This window comes from Nicotiana tabacum, chromosome 23, assembly GCF_000715075.1.
Source record: "Nicotiana tabacum cultivar K326 chromosome 23, ASM71507v2, whole genome shotgun sequence".
Classification (NCBI taxonomy): domain Eukaryota; kingdom Viridiplantae; phylum Streptophyta; class Magnoliopsida; order Solanales; family Solanaceae; genus Nicotiana; species Nicotiana tabacum.
In genome coordinates this window covers 47,202,572-47,220,340 of record NC_134102.1, presented here as the reverse complement: position 1 = coordinate 47,220,340, position 17,769 = coordinate 47,202,572, and the positions used below count along the sequence as shown (strand labels likewise).

Genomic DNA, 17,769 nt, shown 5'->3' with positions numbered 1-17,769 from the left:
AAATTAATGGTTATCATCAAACTTTGACTTTTTTCCTCAATTTTTCTTACCCACTCTTGTCTTTTTCTCCTCAATTAACCGTTGAAAAAAATACTTTGTGGATTTATAATTAGACCCAACTCGTATCAAAGCCCTTAGTAGTAAAATAAGAAATTTTGAGACACTAAAGAAAGTGAAAAAATAATAGAAATAGTAGGATTTAGTTGAAACAAGACTTGAACAAAAAAGAAAGGATTTTAGAACAAGATCAAAGGAGAAATTTAATTTTTCTTATCCTTAAAGATATAAGATCCACTCTAATTGTTTCCTTTCTTGATTTTGATGCACCTGTATATGAACTTCCGGCATATTATGCTAGAACTCCAACACACGAAAAGTTCTAGCATAATATACTGGAGATTGGAGCATCTGTGTATGAACTTCCAGCATATTATGCTGGACCAGTATATTATACTGGAACTACAGTATATTATGTTGGAAGTTCACATATAAAAAATTCGAACTCCAGTATATTTTCCGGATTTTGAACATTATGCTGGAATATTTTTCGGATTTTGAACAGTGTTTTTGTTCAGATTTATCTTTACATGAAAAGTGACTAAATTTCGATTACTTTTGAAACTGTGGCTATTTTTCAATTACCGCTTGTAAATCTGGCTATTTATGTATTTTACCCATTTATATTGGACTTAGAGTCCTCCGGGCATCTCCAACCCTTCACTCCAAACTTTACTCCAAAATGGAGTAAACTAACTCCAACAATTACTCCATTTTTTACTCAAAAAAGAATATTCTTTTTTATATTCTTCTCTCTTTTTTATATTATATTATTATCTTTTATTTAAATTTTATTTTTTTATTTCAATTAAACAAATCCTATCTTTTTTTCTTTTTTACATATTCATCCCATATAATTCATATTTCTTTCTTATATAATCATTTAAAATAAAATTATTTTATATAATAATTTTTTAAATAATATAATTTGTACGCAAACTTATTAATATTATAAAGATATTACATAAACATAATTAGGTATATATAATATGATAAATTAAAATAGTTAAATAATAAAAAATAACAATAAATTAATAGGAAATAGTGATGGAGTGGATTAGTCCAAATCTGTTCACTCTCCGAATGGAGGCAAATTTGCAACTGGATTAAGGCAAAATTTCTTATTTTTGAGTTTGGAGGTAAAAATGAATGTGCCTTGGAGATGGCCTTAGCGTGGGCTACTTGGGTGCCCTTTGTGCCAACATTAAAGGCATAGTTATTCTATTTTCAATAGTCAAGGGGGTAAAGTTGGTCATTTGTTCCCTTAAAAATTGGACCTTCCAACGTTGAAGTTGCTTTAGTCAACTCTTTCTTCCATTTTCCTTTATCAATGGAAGCTCCTGAGGTAAGCTTTAGCTTTCCTACTCTTTCACTTTAGTACTGGTTTGCTGCTTGACCGTTGCAGTTTTGGAGGTTTTCTTTTAACAATAGCTATGCCAGTTCCTTTTCCTGTCTGTTTCGTTTTCTCTTGAGTAACTTTGGGCTACTTTATGCCATTGTTTTTTATATTCTAGAGTAATGGTTGACAATTAATGACGGGAAAATAGGGGAATTGATTTTGGGAATAACTACATAGTTGTGTTAATTATATCTTAAAAACCTTTGTTAGTTTTTATAGACAGTTCTTAGGTATTTGGATCCTTTATATGGAAAAAATTAACATGTAATTTGTCTTCTATTCAGTTCTATTGTCTTATTTTTTAATCAGTACATTTTTAGATGCAGAATGTGATTGTGCGAAGGTAAGTGCTCAAGCTTTGTCCAATAGAGATGTAGCTGAATTTTTTATATTCTGCTGTAAAATTTTCTTCTATATAACCCTCCGTGGTTCTTTGATGGAATACTGTAGTTATCAAAATTATTATTGTTTTAAAAGCAAAACATCCAGCTGGTGTACTCCATGTCTTAAGTTCAACAACTTTCTCCTTTCCATCCTTACCCCCACTTATAGGATGGTAGATAGAGATGAATCTAATAGTGCTATTGAGGAAAATCAGTACCAAGAAACCGAATGTCATTAGGAAAAGCAGAAACCGCCTAGAAACTGCATTATTCATAATTGTTTAAAGGTTTGGAGTGGTGGGGTTGCTTAATTCATGAAACATTTGTGTTAACCAAGTTAAGGTAAGCTAAATCATCAGTCACTTCCAAATTATCAGAGCACTTCTAGTTCTAATTATGATTATGGTGTCAGCAAAAGGTTTCCAACATCATTTTGTCTCATCATTCATTGTGCAAACTGCAAAGACACCTGCTTGTTCCGCTAATGTAGAGTTTGGAGCTATTTGTAGTGATTGAATTGTTTGTATCATAGTATATCAGCGTATCACATTGAAATCTCGTTAGTGTTCTCTTTTTATTTGGATATCTAGTTGGTTTTCTTATTTTCATTTAGAACATTCTATTTGACCATTGATTGAACTTCTTTTTCTTCTGGTTTTGCATTTTCTTCTTAATACTCCAAGGAGGTATCCAGGCACTCCATTTTTGTTTATGGACTGGATTTGTGCATTTAACTACTGCTATCAAAGATTCTGATTTGATCCAAATAGAAATATATCAAGTAATTCAGTGGAAAAGCAACTTCTAGAGATATTCTAGTTTAACATAAAGTGAAGCGCTTTTCAATGTGTTCGTCTGCCAATGGTTGGGCAGCTCATATTGTTGCTGATAATGGTGTGTATAGGGCTTGTCATTCCGCCAGTTTGATTTCCAAAATTTCCTGTCATCCAATTTCAAGAACCAGAGCATAGCAGAGTGCACTAGCTTAAGAATAGGGATCTGAGCCCAAGTATTGAACCTTTTCGGTTGCATTTTCAAGCCCTATATTACGATAATACAAAAATAGTGTAGTTTGGCACTTGGATAGTGCATCGATTAGGAAACCTAGTCCTAAGCAAGATCAAAACATTGATTTGCTCAATAGCTCGAAATTAATGTAACCGAAAACTTACGAATGTGAAAAAGCTAACAGTCAATAAATAAAATTCCAACATAAGACAATTAAAAAGTGGCAAACTGTCAAACATGAAAGGCTTAATTAGAACTTGAAAATAAGAACCTATGGCTTGTTTAGTAACCATAATATTCATTTGTTTATATTTGTTTCCACTATGACAACATAATGCTTGTATGTGTCATTAGTTAAATATTAATTTTTGAAATAACAGAAGAATGAATATGATGAGTACAAAAATGTTCTCAAAACAAGTTTTGGTAGGAAGTGAATATGATAACAGAATTGGGGATTTGGTACCGTAGAGTGGGGATAAGGATGGGGATGGGGAAGGGGAAGGAGAAGGGAATGGGATGGGGGGGTGGTATGGGAAGAGAGGGTTAAGGGGTGGGGAGAAGGGTAGGGTTGTAAGGGTGGAGGGAGGATAAAGTGAGGAAGGAAGTTGAGACAGTCACCAAGTTATAATATAGAGCTAAAAGAGCTAGACTTTTGTAGATCCACTAAGTCCCACGGGGGTTGTGGTTTGCGAGCCAGTGGGTTTGTAAGTCTGCTGGGAGGACCAGGGGAGGGGTTTGAGGTAAGGAGATGATGTAAGTTAAGAAATAAGTAAAGCAGGTACGGGAGGCAATATAGTTTAAGCTTTGCGAATGAGGAAGAAAACTTGTTAACAAAATTATGATGGAAGGGCTTTCTGGTTGCCAAATGGTCCTTTCGTTACTAAAAACTAAAAATTTTGTAGTACAGAAATTTTCAAACCTGATACTAATCTACTACAAGTTCAAAAACAACCAATCCAAATAGGACTGACTAAGTTGCACAATCCAACAGATAAGAATTTGAATGACAAGACTTCATGACTATAAACTACCAAAATCCAACGCTTCAAGCTCAAAGGCGCAACCACATTACAAGTTTACAACAGTAAGACCATAACCATTAACAGGTAAAACTACTGAGTAGTATGGTTAATTTTGGAGGATATTCAATGCAGGAAAAGACTTGTATATGTACATTGCAAGGATGAACGTGATAACAATGAAGTTATCGTTTTCCATCAACCCTTTTAATATCTTTGTTTTTGATTCTTTCTAGATGATGCCACATTTCAGGGAAATTGGGATAACGTGAAACTGTAGTAAATTTTAGCAATTGTGAGTTAGTTAACCTTGAAAACAGAGTAAAACCTAGGAAGCAGAATAAGTTGAAAATATCAATTATAATGCAATAAAAAACAGAGCTAATCATGTATAAGCCTGTAAAATTTAAAAGGAATACAATCCTGCGAACTGTTGTAACATTGTGGTCGAATTATGTTTGGATGATCATAAACAACATGAATATAATTTTTTAATATATACCTGTTGTCCTAGTGTTACAAAATTTTGATTAGAATATGATGTCTTAGGTTTTCAATTTTGAATATTTACGGATAAGATGTCAAATACCAAACGTGGCTTGCTAGGGCAGTTCAAGGGTGAAATTTAAGAGGGGAGATAGGGAGTGCTAGATAGAGGAGAGAGAGGAGAACAACGCGCTGCGGAATAACTTTTAGGGATAGAGGGTAAAGCAGCAGAGTGGAGCTGGTCGTTGTCAGCAGTTTCTGGTTGTTGGAGGGAGTGGTAACACTAATAGGGTTTTCCGGGGACAGAAAGAGAGATAAACTTTCATCTTTGCATTTGTGAATGGTAAAGTTTATGCATCGACTTTTGCGTCAACCTTTAGCACCAAAACTGAATTGGATTCTTGAAATATATCGGAAAAATGAAATATATCCATATAACAATTTCAAGTGAATTGGACGCTTCAGTGAATTTTCCAAGAATTACTGAACTGTGAAACCCCAAGTTTCGACCTTGGGATGAATATGTCAACAACAACAACAACAACAACGACCCAATGAAATCTACTAGTGGGGTCTGGGGAGGGTAGTGTGTACGCAGACCTTTCCCCTACCCCGAGAGGGTAGAGATGCTTTTTCTGAAAGACCCTTGGCTCAAGAAAACGAGAAGAGACAATATATCAGTACCATCAACAGAAACCAAATGAATAATAACACAACATAAAAGCCAGAAAATAGATGAAAACAATAGCAATAACCAGTAAATAGGCCCGACACTATAAAACGAAAGAGTAGTGAGAACACAACATTAACCTAGCAGACTAACCTCACATAGTTACGACCCTACACTACAACCCTAATACTCGACCTCCACAGCTTCCTATCAAGGGCTGAATGTGTCAATGTAGTAAATTTTATGTAGCTATTTTCTTGATCATGAAAATTAAGAAAAAAGCTAGATATATATGTCTTGTAATATGAATGTAGTATATTTTCTATAGTTGTTAATACGATTAAATTATAGATTTATATTTTGTGTAATTACTGCTGAAGTACTTCCCATTTTATTTTCCTTTTAGTTGTTGAAGCAGAAGTTGCCTCATGATGCTCGTACTCATGATGCTCGTACTGATGGCGACATCTCGTTGATACTTGAGCTTCCTGAAAATGACAAGTTCTTCAAGAAAAAGAAGGTTTGAGGTTTTGAATCTGATTACTTTGATAGTCCTTATTCCTTCCGCCTACCTCCCTTAGTTTTGTTACATTGTCCATATAGAAACTCGTCAAAGTCTGGTCTTTATGTTTCTCTCATGTTCCCTGGGTGTGGTATCTCATCTAATCTTGTCTACAGAAATTGCTGGAAGAAATGGGTTCTCATGCAAAACCTGTATACATACAGAGCTCTGCAAGTCCCGTTGAACTGAAGTCTTCCTTAAATTTGATGCATCAGAGTTCTAGAATCATAAACTTAGATGAGGTATTGCTTTCTCAATACTAATGTCTAAAAGTAGTTGAGTAACTTTTAATTGCTAATAACACTTTTTTTTTCTTTCCTCGAGTAGCTTTTTTAGAGTAGCAGGGATACTTTGTGAGATTTCCTCTTAAATGCTTTGAATTTTGGGGACAACCTATCATTGATAGAATAATTATAAATTGCCTGCAAAATGTTATTTAAGCAAAAGATATGCAATTAGTTGCTTTTCTAACGAGCTCCTTACTTACTAGCTCGGTTGTATATCTTCCAAAAGAACGATTTCTACTAGAATTTCAATTCTGAATATAACATAGCTTGCCACAACTTATCAGAAGAAGGAACCATTCATTTGCCACCAACAGAATGATAATCATCTCCAGGTTGAGCTGCACTGATAAAAATTGTCCTTGGTTCAGCTGGAACTCTATTTTGGTGGAGAAGATGTCACCGATCTGTTAGAGTTTAATAGTCCAAGGAATGAGATGGAAGCTTTGAATTCAATTCTCACAGCCATTGCGAAGTTGGGTGGAGAACATTCTGCATCAACTGCATTGCAAGAATTACGGGTTGCAACTGTCAATGTGATCTCTGAGGTGGCAAAGAACTTCAAAGAGGAGAGAAAAGTTGTTACTGAATCTAGCTGCGAGCAAGAGAAATGTTTACAACAGTGGGGTGAGGACGAAGGTGTGAAGTCACAATTGGAGATATCTTGTAAGTTCTTATCTAACCATTAATCTAAAAGTCAAGTTAACTTGTTTATTCTTGGCATACCTGATTGAAAATGCTGAAGAAAGAGAGAAAACTCGTATTCCTTTTTGGGCTATGCATTGGAGCTTAATCTAAGAACTATACAACTGCAATTCAGCGTTACCTTTACATTTGTAACTTCCCTGTTTACGTGAAATTTTATGTTATGAACTTTTGGTTGGTGTAACTAAAGACTCTTGTAATTTTCTGTTTCAAATATTTTCTTCATCAAAAAAACTAAAGACTCTTGTAACTTTCATTCTTTTTTGTTCGGAGTTGTATTTGTCATTGACGTCAGAAACTACTTCGCACATAAAGGAAGAACATTTGCTGCTGTTTTAATTTCATTTATTTGTAAACGTTTTAAGACAAAGCCTATTTTGTAAGATGAGAATGTATTTTCACTTATTATTAGAACCTTTTTTCTTCCTACCCTGTCATATTGTATCCCCTCCCAGTACTACCAACTCAATTTCACACCTAGCCTCCCATGCGAATCTACCTCCATTGCCACTACTTATTGCAGCCCCTCCCCTACTTGCTGCCTCTTCCTCTCTGCACCCTAACTTGCTGCCTTCCATTGCCGGGCTCTCTTTGCTTATTCCTTTCATCCTCTTCACCCTGGAGGCCCTCTTACCCATACTCTCCTCGTCCTAACCTCTTGCCATCTGCTTCTAGTTTTAAACTTGTTACAAGTGCATTTTTGTGCCCATCAAACTTGTTTTTCCTTTTGTTTTTTGTATAAAAAGATGTTAGTGAAACAAATTAGCACATGGTATCAATTACACGTGTTGTGGTTGAGGTATGGGAGTAGCAACTTGGAACACTTCATGTGAGCCCATCCATTTCAATCTTGATGGGCAGGATTACCTAGGCAAAATGAGCTTGTGGGCTAAACATGCTGCCTAATGGATTAGTCAAGGTGTATTCAAGCTGGCATGGGCTCGACCAATGTTAATAAAAGAACGAAAAAGGGTAAAAAATATCCCTCTACTATGTGAACCGGATTATTTATACCCTCCGTTATACTATCAGTCCATCACAGCCCCTGGCGTTATAGAATAGGCACAAAAATACCCAATGTTATAGAATAGGCACAAAAATGGCCCTCCACCATAGCCAATATCATCCCACATGGCCTGACATTTTGCTGAGGTGGATCCCATGTGGCATGCCACCTCACTACCCAATCCCTTTTTTTTTCTCCAACACCACCGTGAATATCCTTATTCTGAACATTACTATATAGTTCCCTTACCTTCCCCGCAAATCTATTTATTTTACAAAACATCAAGACTCAAAATATTTCTCTGTATAGATATACTTAATTTTTATGAGGTCCACTATAAAATGTATAGATATACTTAATTTTTATGAGGTCCACTATATTTGTTTTTTATAGGTATACCTGTATACTGTGTGGGTTTTCTATATTTTTCTTGTAAATTTATGTTAAATTCTCAAAAATACGAATTAATTGAATTAAAAAAAGAAAATGCATCCACTATGATATATAACATTGGAGAGTACTTTGGAGATCGGAAACCAGTTGCCGGGCTGACGTTGGTCCAGTTCAAACAAAATTCTTATCCAGAATAAAACCCCAAGTTTAAAGTTCGAAAAAATCAGTGCTCATCCAAAAGAAAAAGAAAGGAGTCGCATGTACTCTATTTGTCTTTACTCTTTACTGGGTTAGTTCAAAGATGAGGTCTTTCTTATTTGTTCATCAATTATTGTACATTGGGCAATTTGTAGAAATAAATCGGAGCTTTTATTTACTTGTCCCAGTTGCTTGAACGGCAACAATATTTACTTCACTCTAGCACTTATTTTTTTGCCTTGCCTTTCCTGAAACTCGGTTGTCTTTGATTGACTTATCAGTCTATTTTTGGCGGTGGTTATGTAAAGGGGAGGTGGTGTTAGAGGAAAAAAAAAGGGAGGAGTGAAATGGATTGGAGCGGTGAGATGACATGTCACATCGCATCTACCTAAGCAAAATATCAGGCCACGTGGGATGATTTTGGCCATAGTGGAGGGCCCTAACGGCAAAAGGGTATTTTTGTTCCAATTCTATAATGTCAGGGTCTGTAATGAACTAATAGTATAACGGAGGATATAAATGATCCTTTCCGCATAGTAAAGAAGTATTTTTGATCCTTCTCCGATAAAAGAAACAAAAACAAATTAGCACATGCTCTTTTTCTTCTTCTTTTGTAATAGACAAAATAATATCTTGTTTTTAGTGATGACATTTATAAGTAGTAATCCAAAACACGCTTGCTGACAAGATAATGATTACTCTATTTGCATCTAATCAAGGGTGGAAAGTATGAGTCGGTTCTATTCCTTCTAGTGAAGCTATTGTTGCTTCTATAATGCTTTATGCTGCATATCTTTGGTGGGTATTCCTGTGAAATTTTTGGTGAGACTCCTACAGCAATTGTCATCCTTTGCCTCTCGAATTTGTATTTTACCAATGTTGATACCCTGCTAACAACATTGCTAAAACATTTCTCTTCTTTTTTTTTTTTTTCTGTTTTTGATTGCAAAAACTCGCACCATCCTCCGGTTATTCTACAACATCCTAACCGTCATGCTTCTCCCATTATTTCAACCATATGCAGTCCTATAAACTCCTACTCTTCCAGTCTCATACTTTCCTAGCCTTACTAGTTATGCAGACATTACTGGTTAATCTGAGACTTTCTATGTCAAATTTCCTGGCATTGTGTCCCTCACAAACTGTAACAAGCTCCTTCAACAACTAACTTCTTGATTGAAAATGGTGGAAATACTATTTTCATTTCCTTTCACACTTGTGTATCTTATGATGCAGATTTTGAGGGAGCGGGAAGGGGAGCTGTTGCAAGACAAGACATGAGAATTGGAGATATAGCCATGGAGATCCCTTTATCCATTGTCATTTCAGAGAATCTTGTGCATGCGTCTCAGATGGTACATTTTGTCAATGTTATTGCATTTGCTTGGTTAAATTGTTTATGGTTTTTTCTTGCCTTTTCCCTTGGCTCGCTCAAATAATTCAGCAATTAGATTGTACTATTTTGGTGTTTCGCGTACCTAGCCATTTGTCATATTTTTTTTTTATAAGGGTATATTTTATAAATGGAAAGAACCACAATAAGAAATTGCCTCTAAATTTACATATTGTGCAACTCCCGAATCATATCTAGCAAAGAATCAACATTATCTACATAGGCCAAGTTGCACCAAAAAGCTAACGAAGTTTAAGGCTAAGGATATTTTTCCTTTTTCCTTCAATTTTTTTTTTTGTTTCTTTCTGTCTAAATTGTCCACCAAATGACCAAAGGGAAAGTGTTCCCAGTGTTGTGAAGAGCGTGAAGTGAGGAAAAGTGACAACCCCCATTTCGTTTAAAGCGAGAAGCGAAGCGCTCACTTTTTTGAAGTGAAGTGGAATTTTAAAAAAAATATTAAAATAAATATACCATTTGACTATTAAAATATACCATTCTGTTAGAACCTGAGCATCATAAAAACAGTGAAAGAAGAACTGGGCAGCATTTCAACGAAGAGGAGAAGACAGAGAAAGAAGAACCGAAGGGAAAAAAAAATTCGCCAGCATTTCGTTGCTATTTGGACGCTGAAACAGTGAAAGAAGAAGAAGAAGAAGGAGGAGGAGGATGAGGAAGAAGAAATCACATACCTGTTGCTGCTGGTCGTATGTTGAAGTTGAAAAGTGTACAAGACTTGGAACCCTAGTCGCCTCTTTCTCTCTGTTCTTGTTGGTCGTATGTTTTAATAAAAGAACACCTTTCTTTTTTAATTAAATAGGTTGGCAGGTGTTTAAAACAGAGAAGCGCTCGCTTCGGTCGCCTCTCTTCGCTTCAGCGCTTCTCGCTTTTTAGTGGGAAGCGCACGCTTTTGCCTACCTGAGTCGCTTCATATAGCAGAAGCGGTCGTAGGGTCGCCTCGCTTCGCTTCTCGCTTTAAGCGAGGAAGCGACCGCTTTTCACAACCCTGAGTGTTCCAAATCTCGCATGCCTTCTTGTTGAGCCTAGCTGTTGTCCAGCTACGGAAAAAATCCCGAACAGAGTGGGGCATTGTCCAGTTTAAACTCTAATACTGATTGAAGTGTCTATGAATGAAGACTTGATATTATCCTCTAGATCGTAATTCTTGTATAGTAAAAGGACTTATTTTCAGGAGTAGATCATAGTTGAATTTGTGATTAGAAGGGAGGATAGAATTGCATGTCCATAAAGTTTAGGCCCAGAAGTAGTTTCAGAAGAAAGACATGAGCTCTGACTTGGGAAATGTGCCACCTTTATTCTTTCCTAACTCTCTCTTTCCGGTGATTCTTTTCTCCGGTATACTTTCTTTTTATTATAGGAGGGAAATCTTTTTTCATTGCAGGAGATAAATCTTTCGAACTTATTGAAGAATGCGAGGGTCTTGACAGATGGTTCGTATGGATTGAGCATGGCCATAGATTCACTAGTCAGATTAAGATCGATGAAGAAAATTTGAGATGGGTATGCGAACAAATGCAGCAAGCTTCACGGGGCTATGGAAATCTTTAAGGAAGATTCAAGCATACATCTACAGAGTTTATCAAAATTACAACATTCATGGCAGATATCTCAGAATCGAAACATTGGTTGGGGACCGGAAAAAAGCAATCATCATTCCGGAAGCTGATTACAACAGGGGATGGGGTGACATAGCAGGAAAGATATTACATTTTTTTGAGGAAGCCTCTAACTACAAATACAAGGAAATTGCAGACTTGCAAGAAAGATCCTTCTTGACTGCTGCGGCAATCACAAAATGGCCCACACAACAAGAGGAAGGAAAAACCTCCTGTAAAGCAACTGTAGAGAGCTCTCAATTTCTAGCGAAATGCTTGGTTGACTGTTTCAACGATCCTTTCCACTCCAGCCCCAATCCTGAAGTCATCTAGAAATGGTTCCTTACAAGATGGCAGGTGACGGCATGCCTCAGAATCACTCCTTTAGCACACAACAAATTCCTCTTTGAGCTCCCATCCAGACAAGAAGCAGCCAGAGTTAAAGCAGGGGATTGGTATTGGAATGGAAGGCACCTATCTTTAGAGTGGTGGTCACCGGAGGCTGGCTCATCTCCGGCGAAAAATGAAGCTGGTCATAAATGGGTGAAGGCATTTGGTATTCCATTACATGGATGGACAACAAACACTTTTCGTTACATCGGTGACTTATGTGGTGGCTTTGTCGGGATAGACGAAGATACAAAACAAAGATCTAATCTCTATTGGGCTCGTATCTGTGTTCATAGAAAAAATGTTGATCCCCCAAAGGAATTGGATCTGGTGATTGATGATTTGAAATACAAAGTATCAATTTTAGAGGACCAAATAATGAAGATAATCCAAGATGCAGACAGAGTTGCAGGGATGGAGAAAAGGAAGACGGTGGAGATAGGGCAGAAAGTTAGGCCTGTGGTGGCTTCTTCAAGCAACTCGAAGATGACTGGGGAAAACCCGCTGGGTAATAGTGCAGTGCACAGACATCAAAGTCACTTTAATTCAAACGTAATAAAAGCGACCCAAAACAAAATGGGTGACCCGCAACGTGTGCTAGCCCCTAGTGTTAGTAACTTCTATAGACAAAAATGGCTGGCTATTGGGCCACTCATCGACCCATGCTCTAAACGAAATAGCCCTCTCCCACGGTTAAATAGATTCGACCCTCTCTCAGTTGAAATAGAAGCTGCAGAAGAGCATATAACAGAGCAGCAGATTCCGTCCTTTGCATGCGATTCTCCATCAGATGCAGATGACAAACTGATCATTGGGGAGGAAATTAGTGAAGACAGTGAGGAAATTAAAGCTGAAATCCTGAGATTCTACCAAGATTTGTACACTGAAAATGAAGTATGGAGGCCTAGTACTAACTAACTTTGAATATCTAGCTAGCTGAACATCAGATGAGAAGGTATGGCTAGAAAGAGCTTTTGAAGAGGACGAGGTGATGGCAGCAATTAACTCGTGTGCACCAGACAAAAGTCCAGGTCCCGATGGTTACACAATGGCCTTCTATCAAGGAGCTTGGGATGTAATTAAAGTTGACATTATGGGTGCTCTTAACCACTTTCATCAGCATTGTTACATGGTCAAATCCAGTAATGCCTCTTTTATCACACTAGTTCCCAAAAAGAAAGGTGCAATTGAACTCAGAGATTTTAGGCCCATAAGTCTCAGTGGAAGTGTGTACAAGATTATAGACAAACTCTTAGCAGAGAGGTTGAAGACAATAATTGGAAAGTTGGTTTCAAGAGAACAAAATGCATTTATGAAGAACAGACCGATCACAGATGCATCACTTGTAGCTAATGAGCTACTGGATGGGAGATTCAAGAGTGGGGTTCCAGGTATTCTCTGCAAGCTTGATGTAGAGTATTGCACCCAAACGCACACGCAAGTATACGTGGTCGACAAGTAATAAAGGATTGTAAGTGCAGATATCGTACCCACAAGGACTTGTGATTAACTATCAACTAAATTAAACTAAGACAATTAATCTATTCAAGCGATTTTCTAAAGATTATTAACTACAACTAATCTAGAGTAGCAAACTAAGAGATTAAAGGAAACAATTTGGCGAATATTAGAGACGAATTCAATGAGAGACGATATTCTAGAGCTATGGGTTAGCTAACAATCCCGTTGAGTTTTCTACTTAAATTATCTAATTAATTTATCTGGTTTATTAGTTGACAGGGTTAATATTACTCGTAGCCTTCTCTCGAAGTACTACTCGCCTATTCAAGTTAACCTAACGCCTATATTCTTATGGAATTAGGATTAACAAGAACGCATTAATAATTCCCGTAACCAAGCAAGACGATTAGGTATATCCCTATCCTAACCGCAAATCCGTTCCCCGTTAATCAGGTTCAAGATCTCGCTCTACTCAATCTTATATGCAATCTAGAATTCCCTCTCCCGAGTTCAATCCTAGATTCGTAGATAGTATTCAATTGATGATCAAGCAATCATATAATTAAGCGCAAGGTTGAATAAATAAACCAATATGATAAAACAATAAGAACAATTCAAGCTTAAAACTACAACGTTCATGTAGCACCACAATTCTAGAACTAATAAATTATAAAATTAAAGAAAAAGAAGAGAAGAAAAACTAGTTTAAAGCTTCCTCCAAGCGTGGTTTATGTTCCCCCTCCAAAAATATGTTAGATCTCCTCCAAATTAGCTTTAGGACCCCTTTTATACGAGTTGAGACTGTGTAGAGCCGGAATAACCTTGTCCCGAGCAAAATAGGAAAATTTCGCAATCGCTGCATCCAGACCAGCGCGAGGCGCTGAATCCCGTAAGTTTTCACGTTCAATTCTTTCAATGTTGGCTTTGAATTGTATCTCTTTATTTTGTCTTCCACTTGGGGGGACAAACACCAAAGGGTGCTCCCCTTTGTCTCATCCTTTTAAGTTGTTTTATTTTTCTTTCTTTTTCTTCCGCGTTTTTTTCAATTTTGCTCCAAATCTCTTTATCTTCACGCTGCTTTATTCCTACACAGTTAAAATATAATATTAAGCACAAAACAATATAATTAATACTCAAAAGATGCTTAAAAGTACTAGAATGTGAGACAACATCGGTTAAATATATGCATTTTTGACCGAATATCAACACCCCACACTTACTCTTGCTTGACCTCGAGTAAGCATTAAAACCACTCTCAATAAATCAAGCCTAGAAACACCGCCACTTCGGTTGATACTAACAATTAGGCCATATATCAACTCAAACCATCAAATATACACTTCCTGATCATGGTACAAGATATACAAGTCATAAACAGACAAACAACAAACATCTAACCTTCTAACCTCAGAGAGGGACTCTAACTTATCAAATTTAAGCTCGCTCACCTTCTATGTCAAAGAAATCTAATAACATCACCTATCTATCATGAAACGAGTGCCCTTATAAGAATAAATAGTCCATACACTCAAATCAAAGAATGAATATAATTTAAGGACTTAGCATCAAAGAAAAACTCACTCACAAACGAATTCACATGTATGCACAAAGAACCATAGGCTTGCCCATTATGTACATCTTTACTAATTAAGTATGCTCGAATAGAATCAAATAGGACTTTAACGGGTTGTAATATTGGCTAGGGGGCGAGTATGAGAACTATATCATAGTGACTTACACTTCCCTAAACACTTTGCACTTTTAGACTTCATCACCTGTTATTTTCATCTCTTAATTTTATTTTTCAGCCCTCTCTTCATCAATTGTTTCACAAGTATTTCCCTCGTATCAAGAACATTTCTTTTTCTTTTTTTTTTTCAAAAAACTTTTTTTTTCTTTTCATTCTTTTTTTTTAATCACATTCTTTTCACGAGGGGCTTTTCATCACTTTGCACAACTATCATTGGTCACCATTTTTCACTTAATCATCCCTTTCTTCAAATTTATCAATTAATATCATAGTCTAAGCAACAATGTTCAAAGAAGTAGGGTGCAAAAACTAGGGATTCAAAAAAAGAATCAAGGCAACAATACGGCTTCCAAACAAAAGGCTACATGCTCAAAGGGCTAACTAGTGGTACAATATCTGAAAAGGCTAAAATTTACAAGACATAACAAAGAAAGCCTATTATCTTCTTCTAAACAAAGCAACACTTTTATTTCGCTTCAACATGCAGGGCAAGTTCTAGACCAAGATGCAAAACATGGAATATATGTAAGAAATCTCCATCACACATGACACAAGTATCAATCAAGATGGATCAATTATACTCTAAGAAAGACAGGATCATAGCGAACGACAAAATAAGAATAAGCTATATACAGAGTCACAACCCTGAGCTTAGGTGTCAGAAAGTCTGCTATTTTATTCACTACTCAAGAACTCAGAGGAAAGTACTACTCAAACTCAGGCCTAAATATGCTAGTATCTAACAAGTCACATAAGGGTCTATCTTCTCTCTCTTTTGCTACTTTTAAAAAAAATCTAATCCTAAAAATAAAAAAACTTACCCGGTTCAAGTTACATCCCCTGGAAAAGAACCGATGCACAGAGAAAAACCAAGGGGGATTATTATCTAACCAAAACTAACTAGAATAAAAAGAAAATATTTTTGGTTTTTATTGGACTTTACTCCCTCAAGAAAGCTGTCCACAAAATCCATAGTCGGGAAAAGTCCCAATTTTTAGATTTTTTTTCTTTTTTCAAATTTCGTTTTTTGTTTTATATTTTTTTTTCTTTACACAAAAACTAGTACATTAAGAAAGAGTACTACAACTAAACTAGGATAGCACACCAGACAATCTCCTCACCCCACACTTAAAATTGTGCAATGTCCTCAATGCATACAATAAATAACAAGAAGGTAACAGAGACTCCCTGGTAGGCCAAAGGCCGAAGTATTAGCAGCTCACGGGATGCTCAGACTTCTCCTAGGTATGATCCTTTGTGCGGGTACCTCACACTCAGTTTCAACCACCTGCTCGCTTTTGCACTCGCCTAATGACTTTGACTCCATGCTCCTACTCCTACAAAATACAAAAATAATACTACAAAAAATAACATAATTAAAAAAAATAAAAAATAAAAAGAAAAATAAAATTGGGTTGCCTCCCAACAAGCGCTTGATTTAACGTTGCGGCACGACACCATCACTTTCACCACTTTTTCCTCCACCTTGAGGATATGAATTGCGTCCCCAATTTTGCATCAATTTTTCTGTCACGTTCCTGGGGCGGTGGTACGAATACAAAAAAACCAAGTAAACAATGTCGCATCTTGCACTTCTTGGCCTTTAAGTGAGGGATGTCATTTTGCCTTTTTGGTGTGGCAACTTTGTTCCTCATCCATTGACTCTTCCATATGCTCGAATGGATCAATACTCGTGTCACCAACCAAACACAATGTTGAAAAATGGTTAGAATGAGGTCCAATACGCTCCAACTCTAAAATCGCTTCACTTTTAACATCCTCACTTTTGCACACTTCGTCAACCTTGGCATCATTAATAATATTTTGGTCGAATGGTTGGAACTCTTCTTTTTGCTCCACAAGCTGACCAGTATCCACAACAATTGATTGTAGGGCATCAGACGCCTCAACCTTTTTATTCAATTTAGCCCGCAAGTCATGGATATCTAAGCCAAATTGGTCTATCTCTTGCCTGAGCTCAGTTCTTCCTTCTATCAGTTGTTCTGTCATATTTGAAAGACCATCACGAAGAAACTCATGAGATTTTATCAGTTGAGCTTGTTCCTCTAGCCAATATTGGCTCACTATATCTGCTTCTTCAAAATTATCTTCTGGTGAGAACTCGTTCTCTTTAGCCACTTCGTCCGCCTCGGCCTTCATTCTCATGATTGCTGCACTAATTCTTTGTATAGCCTTTTGATTTTCATCTTGTTGCTTAGCTACTTGCCTCATCATGTCCATAATACGGGCAACACGCTCTACATCCTCCACTTCATTGCTCCTATCAAACTCATAAACATTATTAGAAATATCATAATAAGGGCTCAGAGAAGGGTAAAAAGAATTAGGACAACCATCCCAATGGCCACCTTGACAACCACACACATTACAAAAATTCAACTCATAAGATTGAGATTCACAATTTTGTCACAAGTGTGGTCCTCCACAATATGGACAAGGATCACCAAAATAAGAATAACCAATATTCAACCAATTCTCATTCCATGATGCCATGTAACAAAAAATATAATACTAACTACACTAAACTAAAATTAAAAACTTGAATAGAAAAAAAGTAAAAGTCTAATCTAGCAAAACAATCAATTTTAAAGTCTTCGGCAACGGCGCCAAAAACTCGTTGCACCCAAACGCATACACAAGTATACGTGGTCGACAAGTAATATAGGATTGTAAGTGCAGATATCGTACCCACAGGGACTTGTGATTAACTATCAACTAAATTAAACTAAGATAATTAATCTATTCAAGCTATTTTCTAAAGATTATTAACTACAGCTAATCTAGAGTAGCAAACTAAGAGATTAAAGGAAACAATTTGGCGAATATTAGAGACGAATTCAATGAGAGACGATATTCTAGAGCTATGGGTTAGCTAACAATCTCGTTGAGTTTTCTACTTAAATTGTCTAATTAATTTATCTGGTTTATTGGTTGACAGGATTAATATTACTCGTAGCCTTCTCTCGAA

The 17,769-nt window shown here is 36.5% G+C and overlaps 1 protein-coding gene across 2 annotated transcripts in view; it reads left to right on the top strand.

Annotated features, from left to right (window-relative positions):
* The first annotated feature begins 1,251 nt into the window (after window positions 1-1,251).
* LOC107831376 (ribulose-1,5 bisphosphate carboxylase/oxygenase large subunit N-methyltransferase, chloroplastic-like) overlaps window positions 1,252-17,769 on the top strand; it is a 40,267-nt gene continuing 23,749 nt past the window's right edge. The window contains exons 1-5 of one of the 2 annotated variants that reach the window (XM_016659142.2): window positions 1,252-1,402; window positions 5,432-5,545; window positions 5,704-5,829; window positions 6,243-6,537; window positions 9,410-9,528. In XM_016659142.2, the coding sequence (XP_016514628.1) occupies window positions 1,388-1,402; window positions 5,432-5,545; window positions 5,704-5,829; window positions 6,243-6,537; window positions 9,410-9,528 (669 nt within the window). In that variant the 5' untranslated portion in view covers window positions 1,252-1,387. Of the gene's footprint in view, window positions 1,403-5,431; window positions 5,546-5,703; window positions 5,830-6,158; window positions 6,538-9,409; window positions 9,529-17,769 lie in introns of both variants that reach the window. The other variant, XM_016659143.2, reaches the window with a different exon arrangement.